At 42.4% G+C, this 26,781-nt stretch overlaps 1 protein-coding gene across 2 annotated transcripts in view; it reads right to left on the bottom strand.

Annotated features, from left to right (window-relative positions):
• The window catches only part of TRABD2B (TraB domain containing 2B), a 298,250-nt gene that overhangs the window by 21,098 nt on the left and 250,371 nt on the right, over positions 1–26,781 (bottom strand). Inside the window, exons 6-7 of one of the 2 annotated variants that reach the window (XM_075037066.1) lie at positions 3,431–3,700; positions 157–288 (exon numbers count right to left, since the gene is read on the bottom strand). In XM_075037066.1, the coding sequence (XP_074893167.1) occupies positions 285–288; positions 3,431–3,700 (274 nt within the window). In that variant the 3' untranslated portion in view covers positions 157–284. Of the gene's footprint in view, positions 1–156; positions 289–3,430; positions 3,701–26,781 lie in introns of those variants that run through there. The other variant, XM_075037065.1, reaches the window with a different exon arrangement.

A 26,781-nucleotide genomic window follows, 5' to 3' on the forward strand; every position in this document is an offset into this window, starting at 1 on the left:
TGACAAACAATTTCAAACACAAACTGCAGCCAGGCAGGGCTTTTTCATTTTGTTTAGATTTTGGGGGAAGGAGGCAGAAGGGAGAGGAAACCACACATTTCATCAGGATATTTTGTTTTTTAATAGCCTTCAGTGTAGCCGATTACCCAGGAGATCAGCAAATCTTAGCTCTGTCAAAGACAGGGAGAAGACAGAGCAGAAGCTTTCTCGTCCTCCACAGCGGTACTAACCCTCCGACACACAAATCTAAAAACCGTCCACACAGGGGTGCCAACTCAAATGCCTCAGCTGTTAAGACAGAACAAAAAGGAAAGGACAATCTCCAAGGTATAACTGAAAGTAAATACTAATAATGATGTGTGACATTAAATGATGACTCATTTTTCACAAGGCCATTTCAGATTGTAGCTATAACCTCAGATCAGACCCGAACGACTGCGTGAGCTGAAGTCTTAGTGGAACCATTAATTATGGATTTCCTGGCTTTTATAGGTTGGAGTCAGACCTTTGATGTTCCTTTAAGATTGTTCTCCTGTGTTCATTTCCTTTGTTTCTGTGTTGGTAGCTTAAAAAAACACCCCAAGATTTCCATGGAAGTGTATGAGATAGCCTACAAATGCGTAGTCCATAAAAGCCCTGCAATTCATGGCTCATAAAGTCCTCTAATCCACGGTCAATAAAGCTTTGGAAAAGAGCTGTATGAACCACAGTCATTTCACAGTTCAATGAGGTTCATACAAGAATCAATAATCTGGTTTAAATTTGCCTGGATTTGTCCTCCACCTGTATATTTCTCTTTGACTTTTCAGGTTGAATGGCAGCTCAAACAGCTGAATTCTGGAGACCTTGCCTGGAAACAATGAGTTTTATGCAGCTTTCACCCAAAAGCCGTAACAATGACCTAAATCCCTCTACTTTGTCTCAAAGGTGAACAAGTGAAGTTTCAGGTGACAACAGGTGAGTTAGGAAACTCAAACTGGAGGAAGACCCATTTGGAAATACGGGGCCATAGGCTCAAGGTAATACTATATGCAGAGACCTCAGTCCATATAGAGAACATGGGGGTCTCCAATTTAAGTATATGCAAATGCACAATGGATCTATGGGACAGGCCAAAGTGTGACCTTCTAGTACACTGATTATCCTCCAAAAATGAATGCTAACAGTCTCACTGTTGAGTGCTGGTGAACATTATTGAGGCAATACAATATAAGTTCACATGCTTCTCTCCTGCACAGGTAACACTTCGTTGCCCATATTATTAGCCATCCTAGCTGTTTCCCCCCAAGAATGATCATGCTACGAAGTCTGGTGACAGGCACACATTTCTGCTCTTTTCTTGCCAATCAGAAAGGAACTAGTTAGAAAGAACTCACTGTTTATTGCCTTGTGCAAGGTCCAGCTTGCAATTAATGTTGATGAAACCCAACTGCCAAAAGCACAATATGCAGCAGCTGGTTTATGAAAGTTGAGACCCCATCCAATTTATGGAGAAACCAGAGCTGGTTGTGAGTCTCTGATTTAGCTGAACAGTTTGTATTTTTTGTTTTGTTTTGTTTCCAGGAAAACACCAGAAGTTACTCCAGAACTGTAGAAGCACTAAAACCATCTGAAAGCACTAAGGCAGACTTCCCTTCTTCCAGCCTTTCCTCATTTCTAGGGCTGTGATCTCCCACTAATATCTCCCTGGGATCTTTCAGCAAGGCAGGCAACACACAGTGTCTGGTTCATCACCAGCATGGTGGGAGCAAAAACTTATGTTTCCTTATCCCAATCTCCATCCTTATGAAATGGAAGTAGAGGGTTAAAAGGTTTTGATTCAGATGAAATCTCACAGGAGCACAGAGTGAATAATTTAACTCTAACCTGGGGAACTACCCTTTTAAATACTTTTCCTAGGAACATTTCTTACTGAAATAAAAACAGCAAAAGGCACAAAAGTCCGCCAAAGCTATGGAAGCACTACTGTTTTAAGCCCCCAGTGGCACATATCCACAGCCATATCAGGCCCAATATCCTTTCTGGATGGATAGTATGGGGGCAGAAGGATTGTGCCTAACTGCCAGGCTCCCACCAGATCTATTTAAGCACCTCACTTGTATGACACATATGGTGAGCTGGACCAGACACCCTTGTGAAATGCTGGGACATCATAGGACACCATGACTTGGTGGCACCCAGGTAGAAGAAAAAGGGAAAAGTCCCTTGTCCTTGAGGCAATCAACTATGTTGAACCAAATGCCTCTTAGTTCATGCTTAAACATCCTCTGTGGGGAGGATCCAACCACTGAACACACTTTAAGAACAAAACACATGAATCCTTCTTACCAAGGCTGGCAGTAACCTCAGAAATAGCCTTACTACGTTAAGATTAATATGCACCACCTTAATAACAACTCTTACAGCACTCACCCTCAGAATACAATAAACTACAAAAAAACAGAAGAGGCAACTGCTCCATTAAAAAGAATGAATAAAAATTTTAAAAAAACCCCAAGAAACAAACCACAAATATGAGGAGTTTTTTCCTTAGCAAAGGGAGAAGCCTATGAGAGACTCTGACTCACTATACTTGCAAGGAAAATGGGAATAAGACCAATGCTCAAAGACAATTATTATAAGTATAGGCAAGCAGCCAGTTCCCAACAGATTATTTCATTCCTTTCACTTGTTAGGAGATCTATAAACATTGTGGTTGTTTATCTGCCCATGACTCGGCCTAGATAAAAGCACTGAGCTTTCCCAGTTTTAGAGGTGGCAGAATAAATTGCCCAGGAATCCTAAAAGCACACATCGAGAAGCCCTGGTCAAACATGAAGGTTCTTATTCAAACACCGAATTGGAGATTTTAACCTCGGCTCAAGATTGGCCACAGAAATGTGCCTACCTCCATTCTCTTCACATAGAGGCCTTAGTTAAATACTTCATTTTGCCTGTTTGCTGTTTTCAATGCAGTCTGAGAGTTAAAACATTTCAGCCCCAGAACATAGTTAAGAAGACTGAAAGTCAGATATGTCAGAATCTTAAAAACTCCCAGGAATATTCTGCATGGTTGGAAAATGGGCAAGTTTTGGGGCTGAAAACTGACAGTAAAGATTAGAAAATAATTATTGGAAGAAAGAGGGCAAACACAGAATATTTTCCATTCTAATTTTTTTCCTGTTTTTACTCTGACAAGTCTTTGCTTCTGTGTATTTTAAATATTCTAAGCATTAGCTTTTTTTCTCTTTACTTTTAGATCAAACATGCCTACAAGCCTTCCTCCTAGTTCTTCATTAGGCTCCAAAACCATCACCTCACTCCCTGTCTCTCCCATTTAGCCTTTCTTCAACCCTCCTTAGGGTCTAATCGACAAGAGCTGGGATCTGTAAAGAGCAACGAGTTAGGAGACAGCAGGAAGAGGACAGGGACCATAAAAATAATGACTCACCTGTCTTCTATCCGAACCCAGAGATCATTGAACTGCCTCTGGCGATGGTGTTTGTGCTGCTTCTTGTGCCATTTCTTCTGCCTCCCAAACTCTTCCAGCTGGCTGATGCTATCTGGCAACAGGAGGTGAGGAGACAGGCTGTCTTCTTCGTCCATCTGCAGGGGCTTCAGGGAAGGCGATGTCAGCGGGACCTGCTCAGAAAGCTGCACAGCGGGCAGGGCTGTTGCTGAGGACCTTTCCAAGGCTGGGCTTGGCTTTGTCATCCTTGAACTGCAAACCACAACAGTGAAACATTTGATGAATAAGCGAGGGATCGTGCTAAGAAAAAAGTGAAGGCAGAGGACTACGCTACTTGGTGGGTGCTCCTGACTGCTAAGAAGGTGTACAGGGAGAAAGGTTTTTGCTCTGAGGCAGCCACTAAAGACAGCAGTGGCATTTCCTAGCAAGCTTTCAAATAAACACTAAACTGAGAAAGGGGGAAAAGGCAGTTGATATGCTATGGCTGTTTTCTGGCATTTTAATTACTTCTTACAGGCTTTAGAGGCTATGGTAGGGGTCAACGTCACCTCCCCCGCCGGGCTGAAGGTTAAATGGCGAAACTGTGACTCCCTCTGAGGAAAACAGATACCATAACAGCAGCTGATCTTAAATTAATGGGATAACACTAGTTCCCTTCTTTTTTTTTTTCAACTTTGGATATAATCTGTGGAAAACAAGTCACTGTTTTGACTGCAACACTAATTACGCTTGTTCATCTGAGTTAGGATTGCTGACAGGGAAGCCCAGACTGATGACAGAAGCATGGTCTAATAGCTAGGCTGCTGGGATGGGATATGTGAGACCTGAACTCCAGCAGTTTTTGTATAATGGAGAAATGAAGCAAAAAAGGGGGTAAATGACCTGTCCAAAGCCACCTTGAAACAATACTGCCAGAGCTCTTCACTCCTGTTTGAAATACTACCACCTCTTGCATCTGACTGGAACTATGCAGAAAAAGCCCTTTTATTGTTTTCATCTTCTAGAGTTTCACTAATTTTAGAAAAAAGTCAATACAAACTTTGTCCTTTGATATGCAGCCCTGTGAACTTACATTTGTGAACTAAGATACCTGAAACAAAAATCTAATAAACCAGTACTGACAGAAAGTGATTTTTTTCACCCTAACTTCAGCAGAAGTTCCTGTTTGGTCTTAACTGCAAGAGAGGAACTTTTTCTGTCTCTGGGATGGCCCAGTGACTTGTAGGTACAGAAAATGGAAGAGAATTAATAGGCAGTATGAAGCTGTGGTCTGCAAAACTATTTCTATTACATGGATGCTATGACTTTTATGACAGAAACAATTAAAGCCACGTGAAAAGTTTTGCCTCCTGAGTGAAACCAGTAAGACATTTTAATGAAAAAGTAATAAAAAATCCTGAACTTCATTGGTGACAATGTACAAAATGTGCTGCAAGTGAAACCACATGTTTCATTTATGGAACATTTTGTTCTCAACCAAAAAAGTCACATCTACTACTAATGGCAGGTTTTTTTTTCTTTTTGGTTTTTTTGAAGTCCATTACAATAGCAGTCAAGATGGTCATCTCTATTTCCACTGCATTGTGTTTCACCCAAAGGTCCTTTGAGTAGCTACTGATAATTAATCCTTGCTACTATGAGACTCACTGGCAAAAACTGCAGTAACTTTGTCACTTGTAGCCAACACTAATGAAGCTCTTCAGAGATCATATGACAGACAGAAAAGAAAGGCACTTGTTTAAACTAATCCTAAAATTCTCCAAAGTTGCTTTCTTAATAAAATACACAAGAAAATCTCATATTTTTCCTAGCATTCAGACTCGGAATGAGTCCTTTTCAAACTCATTCATACTCACTCCATGCTCTATTTTACATCACAGAGATCTGCTGGTTCTGGATTTTTCTTCTCCATCAAGACTTTCTTCCATGATTCACGTTAAGGATGAGTTTTCATCAGTGCAGCACCTTTCTTTGTGAGATCCTGCTGCTCTCCAAAGCCTTCAAGACTTCTTAGGCTGTGACATAGGCTCATGGCTGAAGCAAAGTCATCTCCAGACTCATGTAAAACGAAAGGCTCTCATAGGTCTGCATTGGGTGGGTGCCTCAGGCAGACAGTTCTTAATTTTTATCCAACCATGATGGTGGATCAGTGAAGTATCAGCATGCAAATGCAGCCATTTAGCAGCTTGGAAGACAACAGTATGAACTTGGGTAGGACAGGTTAGGCAGGTAGGAAGGACTTGGGCCAAGAATCTACAAACACCCTGTGGGTAACTGCAATGGCAGCAGGCAGCAACGGGTGGCAAGAAAGCCCCGGCCTCATCGCCTGCTGCACTTATGCCAAAGCAATGGGAATACAAGCTGGTTGATACTGCCCAAAGACATTCTGGTCCTGCTCTGGACACCTCTGCTCTTCACTGTGTGGTGTGAATTCACCCAGGTCTGCCTCTGCAACCCAGCCGTCCATCAGCACACTGGGGGGAAGAGCACTACCCAAAGTAGACAAACAATGTGATCATCACAGCTGGAACTGAGCTGTTGCCAAGATTTCTGTTTCCATTGACTTTCTTCTCCTTGCCACTGAAACTGTGCCTCGTGTTCTGATCAGTCAGTAATTCCCTGAGAGGCTGAAGGGAGGAGCAGCCCCCACGTCAGCCCACATCTGCCAGCTCAAGGCTGGGGCCGCCGTTTGGTTCCTTGAACGGTCTTAGAGCCATCTGAACACATACTTTCCACCTTTTAACACCTACTATTTTGTTACACGTGTTTACCTTGCTCTGAGCTCCTAGTAAACTGGAACCAGTAGAGAGGTGTTTTTATGGGTTGAGATTTTAGAAACCACTTAAGACGACTGGCAGCTCACTTCTTATTAAAATTAATGAGTTTGGGCATCAAAATCCCAGTGGTGGCTTTGAAAGCTTCTAGCTTAATTGTTTCCACTACCATCACATGAGCCACAGGTTGTAAACTCGATATTTCAGAACATTCTTTGGGAAGAGAATAAATAAACACTGAAGAAACATTAAAATGCTGTAACCTAAAGAGGGTTATAAACTAACCACTTGTACTTTAGAGTTGACGCAGGGGGAATAGCTCCACTGTGGCAACTGCATATTACATTTGGTCGATACTTGGTCCATTATTCCTGTACTACTAATAATTACCCCAAGACCTAGGAGGGACTGTTGAAGGCTGTACGTTGATGCACGCTCGCTTCTTTCCAAAAAATGAATTTTTTTTTAAACTGATTTAATAAATCCAGAGGCCTGGTTGTTTTCAGATCTGATCACCATCCTACAGACATTCAGCCAGAAGTAAAATCAAAACTTTTAATCCCACAGAATATGGGTATTTAATCCAAATATATTGTAAGAATATTTAAAGATTTTAATTCAAAGTAAGGTAGACTTCCATCAGAAAATAACTTTCCCATTGATTTCAGCAAAAAATTTATTAATACAAAGGGCTTGAATTTATTAATATTCTGGATTTTTTTCCCCCTAAAGAAAAAATAAAGGACAAAACCTCCCATCTGCAATAGGATACCCCAACTATAGATCTCCCCATTGCGTGAAGCTTTACTGTTAGATTCAACTGATCATTTCATGGACTATTTCGTGCCTTCCCTTTGGTCTCAGTCTCAATACACTCTGTTAGCACAGCTGCACTGTATGAAACCATGGGGATATAATACACTTTTTTTTCCACTCCTTCACTACTGCTGAGACAGCTTTTCAAGATACATAGTTATTTTTAAAGCCAGAGAAAAAGCAGGGCTAGTTTTCAGTTTGTGAGGCCACAGTGCCTCTTCTGAAGAAAGAGTGAGAAAGTACCACCCAAATATCTTGGTCCACACAAAGATCTCAGCGATTTTTCTTGAATAACTTTATACAACTCCAGGCTTAGAGGTTCCACCCATTTTTTAATCTATCATTCCCACACAGGGTGGTCTTTGAGAAACTAAAAGTATTTCAGGCCCTTAGGTGGGTTTTTCTCATCTCTGACCTTAATTTCCTTCCCTGGGATGCACAGTTCTGCAAAACAAGTTCTCTAAAATAACAGAGTCCAAATAAGAAAACTTGGGAGTCTCAGCAAATATCCTATGTGGCTTGGTCCTAAGGTACAGAAAACAGAATGAAAACAGGGAAACATTTATTCTTGCTAGTTCTTGAAAATGCTTAATCCACAGACAAAGACCCCTGTGGTTTTGTTTAACTTCTGGTGAAATTCGCCATCCTTTTCTAATTCTTTTCAAGAATTAAAAGAACAGAACAAAACACGCAAGTAGTTTAGGCTGAGCTGTACGCTCCATTAGGCTGTCTCACCATTTCTCTCTCTGCCCTGTGGTCTCTAGTGTCGCTCTGTGCTGGCACTGACAATAGAAAATCGACTCATCATCAGGATTTGCTAGGGTTATCGAGTGGACCTGATCAGAACAATGACATTAACATCATGAAGTCCTGTAATAGCTTCTTTTAATAATTCCCAGGCTTAAAATTGCCCAGGTCCCACTTTCATCAACCCCAAGCCACCTGGCAGTCCGGCCATGCCTTTCTCCCTGCCTAGGCAAGCATCTTCCTACCCCTGACATCAGGTATCCAATTTCTGCAGCTCAGAGGGCCGTGACCATCTCCGGGCTGGATAACCAGGTGAATCAGAGCATCCACATTTCATTCCCGCTCTGAACGACCCTTGCGAATAACCCACCTTTCCCCACCGGTGGAGGAGGCTGCGTGGTGTTAACACGGCACCTTTCATCGCACCTCGTCCCACCAACAGGGATTTTCCCAACAACCAACTCATTGACAATTGTCTGAGGGCACCACCGGGCAGGGTGGACCCCACTACTGCCTCTGCCCACTGACCCTGCTGGAGTAATGCGAATAACGTTTGGGGTAAGTCCCGTCAAGCCTTCCCTGGGCTTCAGCAGGGCGAGGAATTTGCCCTTGCTTTAGCTCGTGAGAGAGGACGTGCCTTTGCTGACCATACACATCTTCCACACAACCAAATCATCAATCTATTTTTTCAGCAATCTTGCGGTAACATTTCTGTTCCCTCAGATATGTGCAGAATCTTCTAAAACGCAAGTTTGCCAATTTGTTACTTGCATCTTGTCTTTGTAGCGCGAGCAATGGAAAAGTTTTGCTCAGAAGACTGCCATGCTTCGCACGCGCTTCCAAGTACAGCAACATTGCTGAGGTTTTCTTGCTTCAATTTTCAGAACTGTCAGACAAGGAAAGATTTTGTTTCATCAAAAGAGAAGCTGTGGTGATAGCAAGGAATGTGTGATGTGGCAGCTTTATCCTTGTGCCACTGTTCTTGGGATGCGCCCGGATGACAGCCAGACACTAAGTAAAGAGCATTTTATTATAGACGGGTTCTCATAAATTCCAGTTTGGAAGTCTTTGTCAAGGCAGGAATTCGTCAGTCCCTTGCACGCATCCTCGCTCCCCTTGCCACAGGCCACAGAGACATCTGCTTCTTGCTTTTTTATCCTTACACATCTCTCAGAGAGAGCAGTGATGCACACCCACAAGACGGGCACCAGAATGTCCTGTCCCACAAGCAGTTTTACATTTTTTTTCTCTTCCATGCTAGGTTGAAAGTCTGATTTTCAAAGCTCTTGGGAGAGCAGCAAACAAAAGGAGAACAGAAAACCAGGCAGAAATCCTAACCCACCCCAGCATCGCTTATAGGGCCTCTTGCTAGTGGAGTATGGATTTAGACCACGGTCTCTCACATAACGAGGTGACATCAGTGCATACCACCACGAAGTTCATCCCCTTCAGGATGAAAGCATATATACATAAATATATATATATATATAAATTTGTTTTACTGCAAAAGAGAGTAAATCCAAAGAAGAGATTGGAGAATTAGATTCTCCCCATACCTAACTTATCTGAGCTGCTTCAGATAAGTGCCATAAATTACTGAGGATGAATTTGGCCTCAAGAGACAGCAAAAGAGAATACCTGTGAAAAGCCTGATCATACCCTCAACCGATTGGCTTAATTATAATGAGGTTATTTTATTTAGGATGCAGTTGCCTTAGGCCTGTAAGCTAAAGTTAAAGCATTTTCATTTCTTAACAGAATCTGGAAACAAAGTTGTTTTTTTCATTTTTGTACCAGAGTCAACTACATCTCATGAGCAGTTAAATTAGGTGAAGTTGTTAAATTAGATTACAGTTGACTCCAAACTTGGATGGTATCTCTGGACTCAGAATCCATGTCAGACTATTTCTCTGGGAAGAATCAGTGTTGTTCGAGAACTGCGGCCTTAGTTTGAAAGGGCATTTGGTCCTCGGTATACACACATATATATGCAAACCCTCAACTATGTGCATAAATGAAGTGAAAAGCTTGTGAGGTCAAGATATTCCCATAGATGGTGATGTTTTCCTTCCCAGTTTGAGAAACTATAAAATAAGAGAAGTGAGTAATACTTTTGTTATCTATTCAATTTCATTATAAGCGGATCTGATCTAGGGCATAGGAGAAGAAATGCAAGCTTTCTGCAACTTAAGCAGTTGAATTTGCTGAAAAAAGAGAGGACAGCTGAAACATTTGTAACATGCCATTTCCACATTTTCATATGAATTCTTTTATTTCAGAAAACTCAAAATATTTCATTTCAGCACTTTCTGAGCAAAGCTTTTGATTTTTTTGTCTTCTGTTTTCAAAGATTTAAATGTTACAAAGTGACCTTTTTTGTTTAAAAATTGATCTCAATTAAAAAGGAAAACCCAACTACTAAATAAAAATGACAAAAAAAATAACAAAACTCAACCCCTGCCTTCAAAAATGTCCTCAAAATGTTCCACTTCAGATTGCTCTGAACTTATTTCCCCTTCTCAATTTGTTAGTTCAATTCTTGAACTGAATAATCTTTTTTTCATGCATCTTTAGTGTAAACTCTGTAAGCTGCACACTCCAGCCTCAGAAGATGGGCTGTGCCCACAGAGGAAGGATGGGTCGACCCTCCATTCTTGCTTCCATCTCCCACATTAACAGCAAATAAGAACCTTCTCTGCTCATGACACACAAAGCCTCACCTCAGACTCTATTCCCTAAATCTTCACTGTCTTACTATCACCATACCAATTTAGTGCTAAGCTACTTCAGCCTGGGTAGTTTGGTTTAAGCAAAATATTCATAATACAGCTCTTTGGTGCCTCACTGTCTTATGGAAGTTGTACTTAAAGATCCTTGGACAGAATACCTATCCCATACATCAAGACAGGCTCTTTTCTGCTCAAGCATTCTGGTTCAACATGGGAGCACATAGCTCTGCAGCTGTCCTGGGACATCTGGTTCATTCTGGAAGTCTACTTCACAGAGGACAGAAAGGACTTCACATTCAAATTACAACTCCTATATGTCCACGTACCACTGAAAGACTTGCCACATAATGTTAACTGAAAAGTTTCAGTGTCTTCTAATAAATTTTTGAGTGCTGACTTTGCAATGAATTTTCAATATTTCTGCTTTTCCTCCCTGATTTTGGACAGAAACAGATGTTGGAGTATCAGCATTACCTCTGGATTGGAAATCCTGACTTCTGTCCAAATTTGCCAAGAGTACACAGGCTTTCTGATGAATCTAAAGTGATGGTATTATACCACAAAAGAAGACTTTAGGATTGCATTTTTATTGAACTGGAATATTTTCAAGCTTTATTCCACACATTTTTTTCTGTTATTGCTTGAAAACCATTAGTAACAAGAGTAAATATATTGCTCTTTCCTTTTAATAACTTTTTAATAAACACATATATATTGCTTTAATAAAGAAAAATGGAGGACTTATTACTGGGCAATGTAATTTCTGTTTCCTCTTTATAAACTCTCTGATCTTTCTGTGTTTCTTTGAGGTGATGTCATATTAATTATACACAGCAGATTTTTCAGGTGCTGGAAATTAACTTCCATCATTCAACAGGTTCTGCAAAGCATAAAACTCTTACCCAGTTCGGCCCGATCTGCAACATCAAGTTTCTTCAGGTCTAATCGTGACATTTCCAAAGTTTTGGTTTGGGCTTAGGTTTTGGGCCAGTTCTGATTCTACAGCGTATTTATGGTGGTTTGGGCAGTGTCTGAGAAACTGGATGATGGTGACTGAATGCCACCATCTCATCTCAGCAGTTACAATCTCAGACTCCAGTGGCTGGAAAGCAAGCCAAGGGCTGAACAAATCCTTCTTTCCCCTCCAGCTGCCGCAATCAAACTAGAAATACTCACCAAAACTCATCTCTCTCCTAGTTCCATTTTAAGCCAATGGAGCTCTTGATGCCTGTGGCTGTTTGCTCCTCTCTAGTCAGCATCAGCTTTTGGGACACTGAGCTCTATAGCAGCGCGTAAAGGCAGGTTTGCTAATTCAGTTGCAAAACTATTCTCATCTCATGCGTTGTTATTCCCAAACCATTCCTGACCTCAGTTTAAGCATAGAAAAGAAAGTGAGGATGCATTTGTTCCATCCCAGTAGTTGCCATCCAGCCAGGTTTCAAGATTAAGAAGCTGACTGACAAACCCCACCCCCCAAACTGGCTGCTCGATTTTGATTCCTCAGTAGAATTACAGCTAATACACAACTGTCATCTGTATCTCACTCATTTACAATCCAAATTGAATTCTGCTCCCAGACTGTCTCCTTTGGGAATTGGTTTCCCTTCTCTGCTGGATCCTCCGGAGAGAAGAAACATCTGCAGGAGTCCGTATTCTCCATCACATCTTAAAAATAAACTCTCTACAGAGACATCAACGGAGCAAGGTACCAAATCCCTAGCTTGAGGGACTAAAACATTTTCACTGATTTCAGACTTAAACTAAGGACAGATTACTCAATGCACGCCTGGCGCAGTTTCCTGCGCTTCCCTCTGATGCTCTTGAAGCTGAGCCCTAGCAGAGAGGAGATACCGGGTGGATGGATCGCAAATCTGTACAAGCATGGCAACTTGTCTTCCTTAAGTACCTTGTTCAGTCCAGGCTTTTACAATTGCAAGATGACAGATAACGCGGGCACATAAGTAGCTGCTATCACTAGAAGGAGAGAGACGTGGACCACTTAAAGTGAGCAGCAGGCAGAAGTGTGGAACCAAAGAGCCACAAGAAGACCATGCCTGCAAGAGATCTCACATCTCTGTTACACTGAATCCACTTTTCCTCTCTGTAGCTGACACTTTAAAACATCTGATCTGCTTAGCCATGATGGCTGCTGAGCTAAAAAAAGGAACACAGAGTCAGTCTGCCTTTCTCCAAAATACCGTTATAGCCCCTTGGCATTGTTTTTATCACAGGGCCTGAGTGTTTCCAAGAAAAGAACAAAACAGTTGTCAGAATCCCTGTTCAGACAACACTTCGGCCTGTCTGTGGGTATTTTTACTGTGCGGTAATGGACAGAGCCCTTGAAACATGATGAAGGCAGGAGACGCCTTCCTCCAAACTCCACTTGCTTTAATGCCTAATGCTGTTCTATCAACTCTAATGTTAATGGACTTTACATAAGGTCTCTCTCCATATTAGCCTGGTTTCACTGAGTTCCCTGTCTGTATTAACTCATGCTGATGAAACTGCTTTGTATCAAATACTTATTTCTGTCTGACAAATCCATCCTTCATTAAAATTCTTCATTAATGAAGCATGCACATTGCTGCTGAAACCTTAAGGAAGAAAAAGAAGGTTTTATATTCTCTTTTTTGGTTGTTAATTGAAACCTATGAGATTAACCTTGAACTACAGATTGAATATCTACGAGGCATCTGAGACCACAAGAAAGACTGATTTTTAATGAACTCGGGCAAATCTTATTGATTAGTTACAAACAACAGGGCCCCGGTCTTCTTCTTTTGAAACAGGAGAACTTGCACTGACCCCAGAAAATCTCTCTCCTTCATTGCAATGTCTTTTATTATTTTTATTGGGACATTTCAGGATCCCAGAAATAAACTACGCACACATTAAAGAGCTTCATCTCAGCAAACTGACAAGTGAAGGGTACTGATGACAGACAGATACAGCCAGAGCATCACGAGGATGCAGTGACACAGCACTCAACCATACAAAAGTGGGAGCCTCCGCAGCCTCCTTCCCTGAACTCTGCCGTAGACCTCATTGCACAGGAGCTTTGGGGGCTCACCTGCTCCAAGGAGTTACCAACACAGCTAAAAATGCAGGAGGAGGAGGAGGGTCTGCATAAAGGCGGTCCTTCCTTCCTCCTGTGTCTAACTAGCTAGCACTGGCCATCAGGTGTCATGGAGGTCTACTTAGGTCCCCTACTAACAGCCTCTGCTGAGAAAAGGTGGAGGAGAGTGACGGGTCTTTGGAGAAATTCTGGTGCCAGTCATCTTCCAGTGGAGGAAAGGGAGGGAATGTCCATGCATGGCTACCAGGGGCTTTCTGCTGGCCCAGCAGAAATATTAGGCCAACTAGCTTCCTTGACCAGACAGATATCAAAATCCTCACGTGCCCTTCGTATAATCTCTGCAGATGTAATTTGTCAAGGAAAAAACCATAAATTAGACGGGACTGACAGTGGTTGAAACCTTCACAGGGGTGTGAACATGAATGACAAATAGCTCTTGTCACAAGCTTGAGCAGACCGAACTTCTACATAAACTGTTTATACACACACACACAAACATACACAAAACCAATGACTAAGCCCAGCTCTCCTCCCGTGAAGAGAACCCCACACGGCAGTAAGTGAAACACCAGGAAAATGAAAACCACTTGTTCTGCTGCTCCCCAGAGCGCAGTAAGTCAGTTAGGAAGCCTCCTCCCTCCATTGTATGTGCATGTGTGTTTTCTTAGTCTGTGTTTATTTGTTTGTTTGTTTGCTTGGAAATGCTTTATCTATGTGCCAGTTGTTTGAGAGGGTATCACAGCCTAGTATTTGTAGCACTGCCTAGCTACTGAAAAGCGTGTAACATCACAAGTCTAACAGACGTCAGAGACTCGTCAAAACTATGCTTGGCATCTGGCACGGGTTCTAGCAGTCACGTTAGCTTCTTATCACTACACAAAGCTAGAACAGTTTGAGACTGACCAAACTAGGACTTCTCCTGAGGCGGTGCTGTAATCCAGCTCAAACTACAGAGAAGCCAATATTCCTTTACTAGCAGAGGACTTTTTATCTCAAAATCACTCTTCCATTCTCAGAATAATTCAGTAATTTAAAATTGTTGGGTTTTAGTATACATTATTAGAGTGAACTGTCTTCTCTATCCATGGAGAGAGCGCTCTCCTACCAACCTCATGGGATCAGGTTGTCTCTGCAACATGGCCCTGCACTGGAACACACGCTTCATTTTCAAAGTGTCTGGAGGAGCAAGGGTTCAACTTCTGCGCTTGCAACCTTAATTCAGCTTTTGCCACTACTGCTTAATCCACACGGAATATCACTCCTTGCTAGTTCTCCCCTAAGGACTTCACCTTTTAATAAGTGAGGACTCCTCTCTGTCTCAGACCACCTTCCACTGTAAGTGTTGGATGCACAGCACGGGTCAGGGATGCTGCCTTAGCCAAAAGGGCCCCTAGGGAACCCCATTTTCTGCTACGCTATTTGCGTTAGGTTCGTGTCAGACGCAGAAAGCCCTCGACTTTTTTTTCTGCTGTTGCAGTCTACCCTGGCACCTATCAATCCTGGATAGGTGATGTCTCCATACCACAAGTGTGAGATTGACAGGCACATACCAGGCGACACTAAGCCCAGAAACACATGCCCATACAAATCTTCTACTTTCACTAGAAGCAGCTCCACACAGGAAATTTCTGTACAAGAAAGTGCTGAGAGGAGCATGTGAGCCTCAAGCATTGGGAAGGAGACTCAGATGACCTCTGCGTCACGCTCCACGGTGGCCGAGACGTGTCTCGTATTTATTTGGAGCACACAGTGCCGCCAATGCTTTCACAGCTCTCCTGGACTGAGTGCTGCCCACCAAATCCCAGTAGGGGAGGGATCACTCAGTGGTTTAGGGGTTAGTAGTTTAACTAACGCTAAACTAGTTGCGCTGCCACAGTTTCCCTCAGGGAGTTGAAAAACTCTTTATGCCGCAGTTTTCCATCCAGCCCTGGAGTAACTCCCCACCTCACATGAGGACAGTGAGAAGAAATACAGCAAAGATTCAGAGACACTGCGCTGGTGGGGCTGCGGGAACACTGTGGACAGATAAGCATGGGCCACACTGCAAAACTGCCACCTCGTGCTGTTGAAATGCTGCCCACATAAGATGTTTTAATTAAAACCACAGAACGATTTATCTGACTCATCTCTGCAATGAGACTAAGCGCTTGGGGCTGCCCCACCAGGCCCGCTGAGACGGAGACGTTAGTTCTGAAGAGAAGCACAGGCTTCTTTTCCTGAGAAAATGATGACACTCCGCACATGCGTCTGTCTGTCCCTCGGTCTCCTCCCTTATCTCTAGTAAGACTCAATCTGACAGGCAGCTGTAACTGAATTATCCCAAGTAGCACAGAGATCAAAAAACAGTGTATGTCCTTGTTGATATGAAAATAAGCAGGAAGGAGTCAGGCTTTATGAGGAAGGGCTCAGGTATGAGCTCAGCTCTTTCCTAGATACTAGAGTCCAACAATTAGAAACCCCACAGGACCCCAAGACCTCATCAGGTCTGTCGCTTGCAGACTGACCAGGGGTTTTCTTGGAAAGGCAGGGGAGGTAAAGAGGGAGGGAGGTGGGACAGTGCACCCCAGTAGTGAAAGAAGAAGAAAATAAAATCAGTCTCCTGCTCCATCATCTCATTTAAAACACTTCTGGTTGCCTGTGCATTTCATTTGCTGCCTTTCACTGATCTGAGTGGGAACTGCTGACCATTCAGCAATGATTGCTAGCAGTATGAATGCTTGAATACATAGAAACAGCCCTAAATTTATGGCTGCATTTGTAAAACAAACAAACAAACCCCCTGTTAACTCTGCTTTCTTTCAACTCAATGTCCTTTCTCCTTGAGGGGGATGTTTCTAAAATTGCCTCAGGGATTTAAAACCTCAATGCCTGCTAAATGTCAATGGAAGTTGCACTTCCCAATTTCATTTGCGACCTAAAAACTAATTTACATGTAAGTTTGATACATGTGCAAAATTCTCATTTAACATTAGCAAGAAATCACATGCCTCTAGGGGAAGAAAGATGATTCCTTTGCCACAAATGCAAAGCAAGGTTTGCTTTGACAAAATGGTGGCAAAAAGCCAATCTGTGCATCTACTGCATCCATTGACTGTAGGTCAACGAGTGGAATGGCCCCCTGCTCCTGGGAAGAGGTCTTCAGCCTGGGTGGCACTATGGAGGAAGGAAGAAGGCACCCAACAAAACCACGTGTGTGCCCAAACTGGAGCCAGAGGTGAGGGTACAACAAGGTCCTTCAGATCTGCCTCTGCCAGGATGGGAGAAGCAGAAGAAGAGCTACCCACTCACCTGGACCAAACCACCCCCAGTATTACCCTGGTGTTAGCCTTGATTCTTAACACTGCTGATTTCAGAAATCAGCTTTTTCTCTCCAAAGTTCAGGCAGGGACTTCTAGATCTTCCTTGTGCTGGAATATGATGCCTTGACTCTGTGGGTGTTAGGAATAATTCCTTAAAATGACTTAAAATGATTTAAAATGCCACAAATCCAGGCAATGTTACAACCTAAACCCACTACAGCAGCAGAGGTTTACTGCTCCCCTTGTAGAGAACCACGTGATTTTATTTCAGCTAGCGATGTTTTCTTTCCCCTTCAGAAATCAGGAGGAGACAATACCACAAAAGTATTTGAGATCCATGTGAACCTTGTTTAGCCACTGTGGATTGGGATTTACATTCCAGGGGTATAATGAACCCAAAGACGCAAAGATGTGGGCACACAACATTATTAAACCCTTGAAGATTATCCCAGTCTCAGTCAATAACTTAGCCTTTTCTTAACGATGCTGGCATGTATATGAACTATAGCCTTTCGCAAAGCTCAATGCCAACAGAAACCAGCAACTTCACAGAGGCTGAGCAGCAGTCCAGCGTAGTCCTCTGTGTTAGAGCTCTGGACAGGCTGTATCGTTTTTCTTCAATGGAGGGGGAAAGTGTTTATCTGGGAAGCGTTTCACATCAAGGACAATAGGGAACTGTTTAGCTTTCCACAAATAGGCTGGTATGCAACTTCCGAGCACTCTCCAAGGAAAACTTTGGAACACCGGCCACATCTTTCCAGCAGGGATTTCATGTAAAGTAGTTAATGCCCTACATCCTTCATCCTGATTTATTCCTGCTCCATCCTTATTTCAAAGTGCTGCACTCACTTCAAACACAACATGGGGCTCATCTCTCTGAATATGCACTTTGATCGCTGGGGACTCCAGATTCGTATCGGCCGTTCAAACATAAACAGGGACGTGCTGTCTCGACAGAGGTATTTCTGTGACTGCCTTTATTTTTGCAAGAGTAATTTGGAAATGTTAAGCTGAGGTCAGATGACAGGAGATTCAAATCTAGTGGCCAGACAGGGCACTGGATACCAAAGCGCTCCGAGCCTGTCTACGACTTTGCTGCTGAGCTGCTGCAGTTTAGCAGGAAAATCTTAGTATCCCTGACTTGACAAGTGTCCTGGGAGGCAGTGGAGAAAGGCTTCAGTGTGATCTTACCCACAAGCAAGAGCAGCAAATTAGGGGTCTCTTCCTCTGCAAGCTGCACCCAGCAGAGAGTGGGACTGCAGAATTGTGAGCTGGTCTGATGTCCCACACAGCAGTAGAAGGGGAAACACCCCAAATCTAGTCCTTCTCTCACCTCTGGTCCCCTGTGGGACCAACTGTTTTCTCGCTGAAGTCAACAGGAGTTATCTTTGTGCTGGGTGTCAATTTGGGCTAATTCTTGGTGCTGATGAAAAATTCTGTTCTATGGTGGGGCTACAGATGGGGTAGACAGATGGGCATAGCCAGGTCCACAATGGCCACGACAGGGTAAATCCTCCAGGAGCTTTTCCTGACCAACTGGAGTCTCAGAGGTCTGTAACAGTGGCAAAGGATCCAATTTTCACCAGCAGAACAACTGCCATCCATGTGGCCACCCGCCTGAACAAGAAGTAAAGGTGGAGGCCCAAACAGATAATTTGGTTTCTGTTAGACACAACCTGTGCCCCAATCTCTCTCTCTAAATTTGCATGTATTAATTCTGAAACTAGATTACTGTAGTAGTGTATTTTTAGCAATCATGGTTGCAGGAAATCATCTTCATTCAGGATACTCTTCCATCGTATCAAGTGCCAGCCACTGTGTCTATATCCATATACAGCATCTGATCCATTTTTCCTCCCTCCTGTTTCTATTCACAGGTCCATTTTTCATTCTCCTTGGAATGCAGAACATTTGGGAGTGTAGGTGGAAAGCCAAAGTCTTTCAACACCCACTAATAGAAATCTGTTTTATTAATTAACTTTGTGGGAAGAAAACAAAAAAATAAAGAGAGCTGATCTTCTCTGAAATCATGAATCACTGCGCAAGAGAAGACATGTCCTCTGAGACACCAGAGGCTGCTTCAGACAGAGCGAGTGACTGAGTTGCCTTCTTGGGAAGTCCTGAATCATCAAACACAGCAGTTTAATCCTCAGGAAATGGGAAACATATTGGCATGATGTTCACTTGCATGGAGCATGAGCTCCAGAGAAGGGTAAACTTCCAAAGGTTCTGGGCTTGTGGAAGGATTTTAAAACCTTAAAGCTTCTCTGAAGTGTATCTTAACTGGAGCTGGGTACAGTATTCCCAATACATGATTTACTGGGTGAATTAAACTCTTTATATACTTTACAGATTATATATGAATTTACTTTGACTTCTCATAAAAATGATTCAATGATTATGACATGAAAATGTATTCTGGCTTCAAAGTTATTTACTGTGACAAGTGCTTCATATATTCACTGTTCTTAATTTACTACTCCTGTTGTAAGAACTTACTTTTTTGACATTCCTGCTCCTACTACTAGCACTTAACTAGGAGAAGCAGCTGATACACGTGCTCCTCAGTCTGACCCTTCACCATGGTTCTCCTAAAGGGACACCCACACAGTCATTTCAGACCCAAAGCTGGGTTGTGGCCAGTGTGAAGTCACGTGGCTTGGCTGAGATACCACGAGCTGTTAAAGTGAGACTATTCTGCACCAAAGTGGACAAGAAATGGCACAAGAACACATCGCATACGTATGTTAGAGTGACCTTCTACTTGTGGGGGCAATTCAGAAAGGTTGCAGTAAATTTCACAGCTTGCCACAACAAGATCCACCCACAAGGAGTCATTTGGTCATGTCACCAGTCACACAATGTTGTTTTGGAGGGCTTCTAACACCATCTGAACTGTGAAGAATGTCCCTATGAACACCTGATCACTCAGGAAAGATGGAAAATGTACTTGTCAGTGTATTCCTATGTAGAAAACTGTATCCCCAACTGTTTTCTTTTAAGGCACTATTCTTGAAGGAATTTTAAGTCAAAGCGTCAATGAAAAAAGTCACCGACTCCTTTTCTTCCTGTTCCTTTTTTAGGAACTCGTGCATGTTAAAGAGCTCCCTGCAAGCCAAATTACTACCAATTACACTCACACTGCATCAAGCAGCAATATTGATTGCAACACAACCCACACACCTCTTGCTGAAGGAAAAGAAGTCAGCGCTGGCAGTGGAAAAGCTATCTGCCCTAACGTGTGAGGTCTCTTTGCCTGACAATGTGATAGCGAAGGTAAGGGAAGTCAGCACTGCAAAGACAGAGTGACAGCAAACAGACCACAAACTTCCTTAGATAAACGACATCTTTCAAACCACACAATACCACTTGATACCTTTGTGCCCCTTGAGCTGTTACAAAGTGCAGCTGCACTTCAGCCCAGATTGGTATCACTTGGGACAGAGACCATCAATCCACAAGACAAGTGCAGGCTGAATACACAAACACAAAACTCACACGATCTCACTGTTTCAATATAATGCTGGAGAGGGGATGGTGCAATTTTTCCAAAGCTTAAATGAGTCTAGTGCCATTGTCCGACTTGGAAATGGGGCAGAAGTCCTTCAAATAGGAGGCGAACCCATCTCACAAAATGATTAGTCATCTAAAACCAGCCAGACACCTACTGCAAGCAAGCTGGGCCAGCTAAGACACCCATGAGCAGTCCTCTGGAAAGCCAGTCTTTTTACATTGATTATAGTAAGCATCTACACAACAGTGAGAAGATACTCTTAGTTTTCTACCAAGTCCATCATGGCTCCTCACAACCAAAGACAGGAGAGAATTAGCAACAATCTCATATTAATGATGACCTCTAAAAGCTACTGGCACCGATGGAAGCCTTGTTGTTGACTTCAGCGCAGTTTGGATCAGCCTTATCTCTAGTAACTATAGACCAGAATTTTCATCTTGTACTAATGACCTTAGGTGAAAAGATCTGTATTAGATTTGGCTGGAAGCAGAAAGAGGATGAAAAATCAGCTTCTCCCATGGAAACAAGAACTCCAAAATTTGGCTAGGAAATAAAGTAAGAACTAGCTCTGAACTTTTGAAGTCTCCAAGGCTCTGTAAGTAGACTATTAGGCAGTTTATGGAGTATGAGATACAGATCTCCTAAAACTGATGGGCTGCAGAGCAGCAAAAAACCTAGAAACCTTAGCACTGGCTGCAGGACAGCTCAGCCAGCAAGCTGCCCTTGAGCAAAAAGAAGCAAGCCCAGGTTCCCCAGTGGCCTTGTGTGCAAGTTCCCAAGGAATAGAATGATATGGAATACAAAAAATTTTTTTCAAAAGAAACCAGAAATTTTGCCAAGGATAAAATCTGATTATAGAGAAAAGTGAACGTCCCACTGGGAGAACTAGTCAAGCACAGAATTCATGAGAAGTTTTGTTCCGTATTCTTTCACCAACATCATGAATTATCTTGCTCTTTCCCAGAGTTTTTTTTGAGGCAAGTTGATAAATTCCACTCTTTCAGAAGGTGTTCAGCGTTTAAAGGTGGCCTAAAGAACATGCAGATGCACTGGCCCTAAGTAATGTGCTGCTCAGGAAGTGACCGGATAATTAAGTTTCTATGGCTGAGAACTTGTAAGTTGACTTTGTTTCTCTACCACATCTTGCAGATTTTCTTCAAGTTCTTTCCCCCTAAGAGTTACTTTGACTGGCTCAGACTTTGTGGCTGTAAGGTAATTATAGACACAAAGATCATTAAATTGCAAAGGAGGATATTTGAAAGACATGTGGGAATCCCCTGAAAATGTAATGTGCATATTTTCATGACTAAATATTTTAAGCATTAAGTAGTCATATTCTCCAATGCTAGATGAGGCAATAAATTTGCCAATGCATGCAGATGAACCTCATTTAATCCCTATATACCTCTTACGGCAAATTATGCTGTCAGAGAAACCCCCCCAAATAAGGAGTTTGCTTTTCTTCTGAGGGGAAAAAAGCTAGGGAAGGGAGTATGACCTTCAGGTTCAGATCAAGTGAAAGATCCAAAGGTTTACAATAGGATTAAGAACTGCAGCATCCCAATGGGGAGATTATTCCACCCACAGGAAAAAAAAAAAAAAAAAAGTGTGCATTTTTCCCTGTCTCAGAAGAGATGGGATTCAGAATGGGCTAACACCTCCCCAGATCTTCTTTTTTTCCTCAGTTAACTCAGTTGTTTCCAATGAAAGTATCACAGCTCTCATAACTTTTTTTTTTTTAATTGTCTCTTTTCTAAATAAATTTTACTTGTTTCACTACAACTTTAACATCCTCCCAAACACATCTTGAATATTAACAGCTAGACAGAATGGAGTAACCCTGCCAGGCTGGCACCAGAAAGCTGAAGTTGCTTGGACATCCCAAGGAAACTGGCAACTACTGGGAGACTCCTGAGGGCTCTGATGGTATCCATAAGTTTCTGGGATCTAATCTATTGAACTAGCACTTTTACCAGTTTGAGGCTGTGAGGAAAGTTACGTCAAACATTTTCCCATCTCTGCATAACACCTCGTGAAGTTCAGGGATCCTGATGGAGTGAAACGGCTGCATTGCTGTGTGGATGGGGTATGCTTTCATCCCGTGGCAGGGAAGAAAGCATTCAGAATGGAGCAAAGACTTCTACCATGAGCCAACGCTGAGTAGAAGAGCCAGGGTCGCACCTGTCGGATGCTACAGGAAAAGGTGAAGGAGGAAGCTCTTTGCTTCAGAAAGAAGGAAATAAGCTACAACAGCAAAGACATGTTGCTTTGACTGGACCAGGAGGTTCAAACATGAGGAGGAAGGGTAATTAATTTCTACAGCAGAGCTCTGAGAGTTTACAATAAACTCTCAGATAGGCAGAAATAAAAGCTTGTCCTAAATTCTCGCATTCTGAAAGAAGGTAGCATTGAGCATAATATCAGAAAGAGCAGTCTAATGGAAGTGAGCACTGCTGCATGTTTTTCTGGCCGAGAGAACGGTGCGCAGTACGTCAGGGCTTTGCGCGTGGCAGAAGGTCAGAGCCGATTCTGAGAACCCAGTAACAATAGAGTCATCGTGGACACAGGTGCTTCCGGGATTGATCTTGCAATTTGGCTGTTTCCAATTAAATGTGAAGCAGCTGTGGCCCTCTATCTGCTCAAGTCACTGGAATCCATCTGAGGGGAAACTTTCTCCCATCTCCTCCTCTCTCCCCACCCCAAGCATGCAGCTCTGCTTTCTGAGGACAGAGAGGGGCAGGGACAGCCAGTTGGCAGAAGCCCCACCGAAAAAAGTTGCCTTTCTTATCTCAGTGCGAAGCAATGAGATACTGATCCAGCCATTCATTTTCCAATGCCTTTACTTGGGGACAAGGAGGACAGGCAGCAAAATAAGAAGCAAATATGAATGCTGTTGAAGGTTGTCAGGCAAACAGATTCGGGACACTCCCTCAGGCAACAAAATAAACAAATGAAGCCAACGTGAGGATAAGGTCTCATGTTTATGGCATTGTTCTGCATGCTGAGTACAACAGGGTTTCTTTTACGGAAAGGGATCGAGCTTTAAAGAAGGTATTTTCAATAGTCTGCTGGTGGGATTCTAGAACAGGCTGAGGAAGGTCAACACTGGGCCACCAGGCAGATCAACAGGAACTAGGGGTTTTCAGAAATCCAGTCAGTAAGAGCTCCCAAATAGCTCCATCAGCTAAATGTACTTTATATGAACTTCCTTTTGCCAGTTTATTGATTCTGGAGCTATCAAACCTCTCCATGTCTCGGCTATCTCTTCTAGCCTGCCAAGGTCCCACTTTACTTTTCCCCCGTACCTTAAGAAAAGGAGAACTTGGCTCAAATTTGTGCTTGTCACTAGACAACAGAAATGTGAGACTCTAGTTATTCATTTTGGTCAGCATAAAGAGGAGCCATTTCACAACCCATGCTTAGCATTTTCACAGAGGAAGACAACAATCTTCTGGCTTTACCCAGCCTGTATGCAACTGAAAGCATAAACAGCTTTGGTCTTTGTCCTGTTTCACTCTTCCCAAGGCTTTTCTGACACACGGGAACAGTATTAGTTATTTTCTAAAAAGGTATTCTCTTGTCCTTTCTGAAACTGAAATGGATGGCAGAGCTTAAATGTCATACCAGACTACCCCACCTATTTATGGTACCACTGCTTCATTATTATTGAACGATAAAGATAGACAACTAATCATTTCAATAATAATCATACTGTTCTAGGAACAGAGATATGAAAGAAAAATAGTATTTGCTTTTTTAGCAAGGCAGCATTGGCAGTAAGTAGGATGCAGCACGAGTGTTTTGCTAAAGTTACTTTCATCGTTTCAAATAATGGGGCTTCTGACTTAACCTGAGAAAGACCGTCCTGCCAATGACTGTCAAGAAATCATTGATACTCAGCCAAACCCACCCTCAGTTTCAATATGATATACTTCCAAATATTCCTATGTGCCAGCTCAAATTGTTCCTCTTCATCCTGTGCACAATCCGTGCACAACAATCCTTTTTTGAATTCCCTTGGCCAAAACATAAGCATGCAGCTGTTTCAGTTTTTTCCAACCCTTGCTTTTTTTCCATGTGCTGTCCACCCCCACCAATCTCTACATTAGAGTCCAGCTGATCTTCCCTGAACACTATCCAATTTTTCAATTGTCAGTGCCAGAATGCAATGCAGTGGGCTTGACTTCCTTATACAACTTATTTGGAAGTAGAAATGTCTCTTTTTGGGTTTCAGCAGAGGAGAGAACTACCTCTTATTTCAGGTATGGCTCCATAAGAATCAAGGCAAAACCACCTGCATCTATATAATCCATAAAACAATTTCTGCTTGCAAGCAGGTCAAAATTTGTTGAGCTTCTACTTGTTTATTCTATGTATACATGTGGTTAGTATAGCTACTATCCTGAAACGGTTCCTCTTCTGCGCCTTTCTAACTGTTTTCAAATGTTTTTATTTCATCTTTTGAAAAGGAAAAAGGAGAGCAAAAAAAGAGGGGTAGAAAAAAATGCAAGGCTCCTTAAGATGCTCAATCACAGCAACTTAACCCCAACATCACAACAATTAGCTAGCTGTGCTTTCTGCATATGCTGTCAACTTTTGTCATAACTATCTTTGACTAGACTGTCTTTTGCAGCTTGCCCAGGAATCATAAAATACAAGCTACTCTAAAAAAGAGACACAAAATGGTTTGCAGCATCCTCCTTGTTTCTAAGGGGGAGCCCCAAGCAGTTCTGATGGCTACAGCCCCAGCTATAGAACAATGAAAATACAGTCCCTGATGTGTAGGTCAGGGAGTCTCTTTTTTTCTAAAGGCAGCAAGTTGTTTCCTGTGAATATATTTAAATTCTCTTTATCTAAACTTTCTATAATCTTATACTGTTTCTGCACCTTGAGTGATGCAATTTAGTGGCAACTCTGGATTTCTTTACCATGGCATTTATTTTTCTTTCGGTATTCTCATCTAAGACTGGCTGATGTGTCTGGATCATCAGACCATAGGAAAACATACAGAGCATCTAATCCTTATGGAGTACAACCATATGCTCTCTCTCGACTCAATCCAGTAGTCATGCACAACAGTATACCCTCTAATAAAGTTTTGTATGTTCAATATACAGAACAGAGCCCACTGGAATTGGGGCACTAGTCCAGACAAAGGGACCAACCTGCCCAATGTTCTGGTCTGGAGCTGGGAACAGAAACTACTAAGCGCAGGATAATTCAGCTGAGGACATATGCATCATTCTACGTAGCAGTCCATATCCACTTGCTTTCAAGTACGTTTCTCCCAGGGAGACAATTTTAGGGAAGACGTCATGAACAGGAGACACTTCTGCCAAGGTAGAGGAATGCATACACAGAGGTGCCCCATATTGTAAATAAGTCAACATTAAGCAGTGGCTTTGTTTCAAGTTTCCTGCCCCATCACATTATTTCAAGTCTGTGATGACATGTATAAACATATCCCAAGACCATAAAGAGCAGAGACTATTCTTGGACATCTCTCACACTACTGTATCTTTCTTTCTTCTCAAGGGCTTGCAAACAGTCAATAAATTAATAGTTTCACACTTACCAGTTGAAATACTTTTCATGGGAAGATGATACTTTCAACTAAAAGAAAATCGCTGAGGAAAGTGCCTGCTTCCCTGAGAGGAAAGTTTCTTTGTCAGAAACCTAGGAACAGTATACCTCAGCTGTTTTGGTATAGTGTGCTTGGTTTTTCTGTTTTGCTGTATTTTTAGACACAGGCATTTTTGTTGATTTTAGCCAAAATTTCCAGCTCCGGGCAGTTACAGTGTTTACTGCTCCTCCCTGTGCCATGTTGACTTTTCTCCCTCTGCCAAAGTGCTTCTTAAACCTCCTCTGAATATATGGTCTTCCTTGTGTTTGATAGCTTTTTCTTCCTCTTTTTCCCATTGTTATTTAAGACTGTGCTTTTATTGCTCAACATATTCCAAGAAGCATTTAGGATAAACGCTCTGTCAAAGACACTTATGTACAGTTGAGCCATATTATATTCTATATGAATCATTGCGGATGTTTCACAAACAAGGTTAGATCAGCCAGATTTTCCAACTATATTAAACATAGCTTTTTCAGACATGGTCTACTAGCGCTGCGATTAATCCTCCATATTGAAACTCACCTCATATTTGGACCACGTCATGTCTGCCCACCAGGGACGGGAGCATGCTGCTAACACTTTCTCCTAATGAGGATAGCAATCCTGTGATAGAGCAATCTCAGCCAATTTTTATCTGCAGAGTGCAGAGGAAAAGCTAACTTCGCAAAGCTAGATAGTCTCTCACCATCACTCCCAGTTTTATTGTCTATGATATCTTTAGACAGAGACCTCATCTAAATGGCCAGGAAAAA

This window comes from Buteo buteo, chromosome 10 (assembly GCF_964188355.1).
Source record: "Buteo buteo chromosome 10, bButBut1.hap1.1, whole genome shotgun sequence".
Taxonomy (NCBI): Eukaryota; Metazoa; Chordata; class Aves; order Accipitriformes; family Accipitridae; genus Buteo; species Buteo buteo.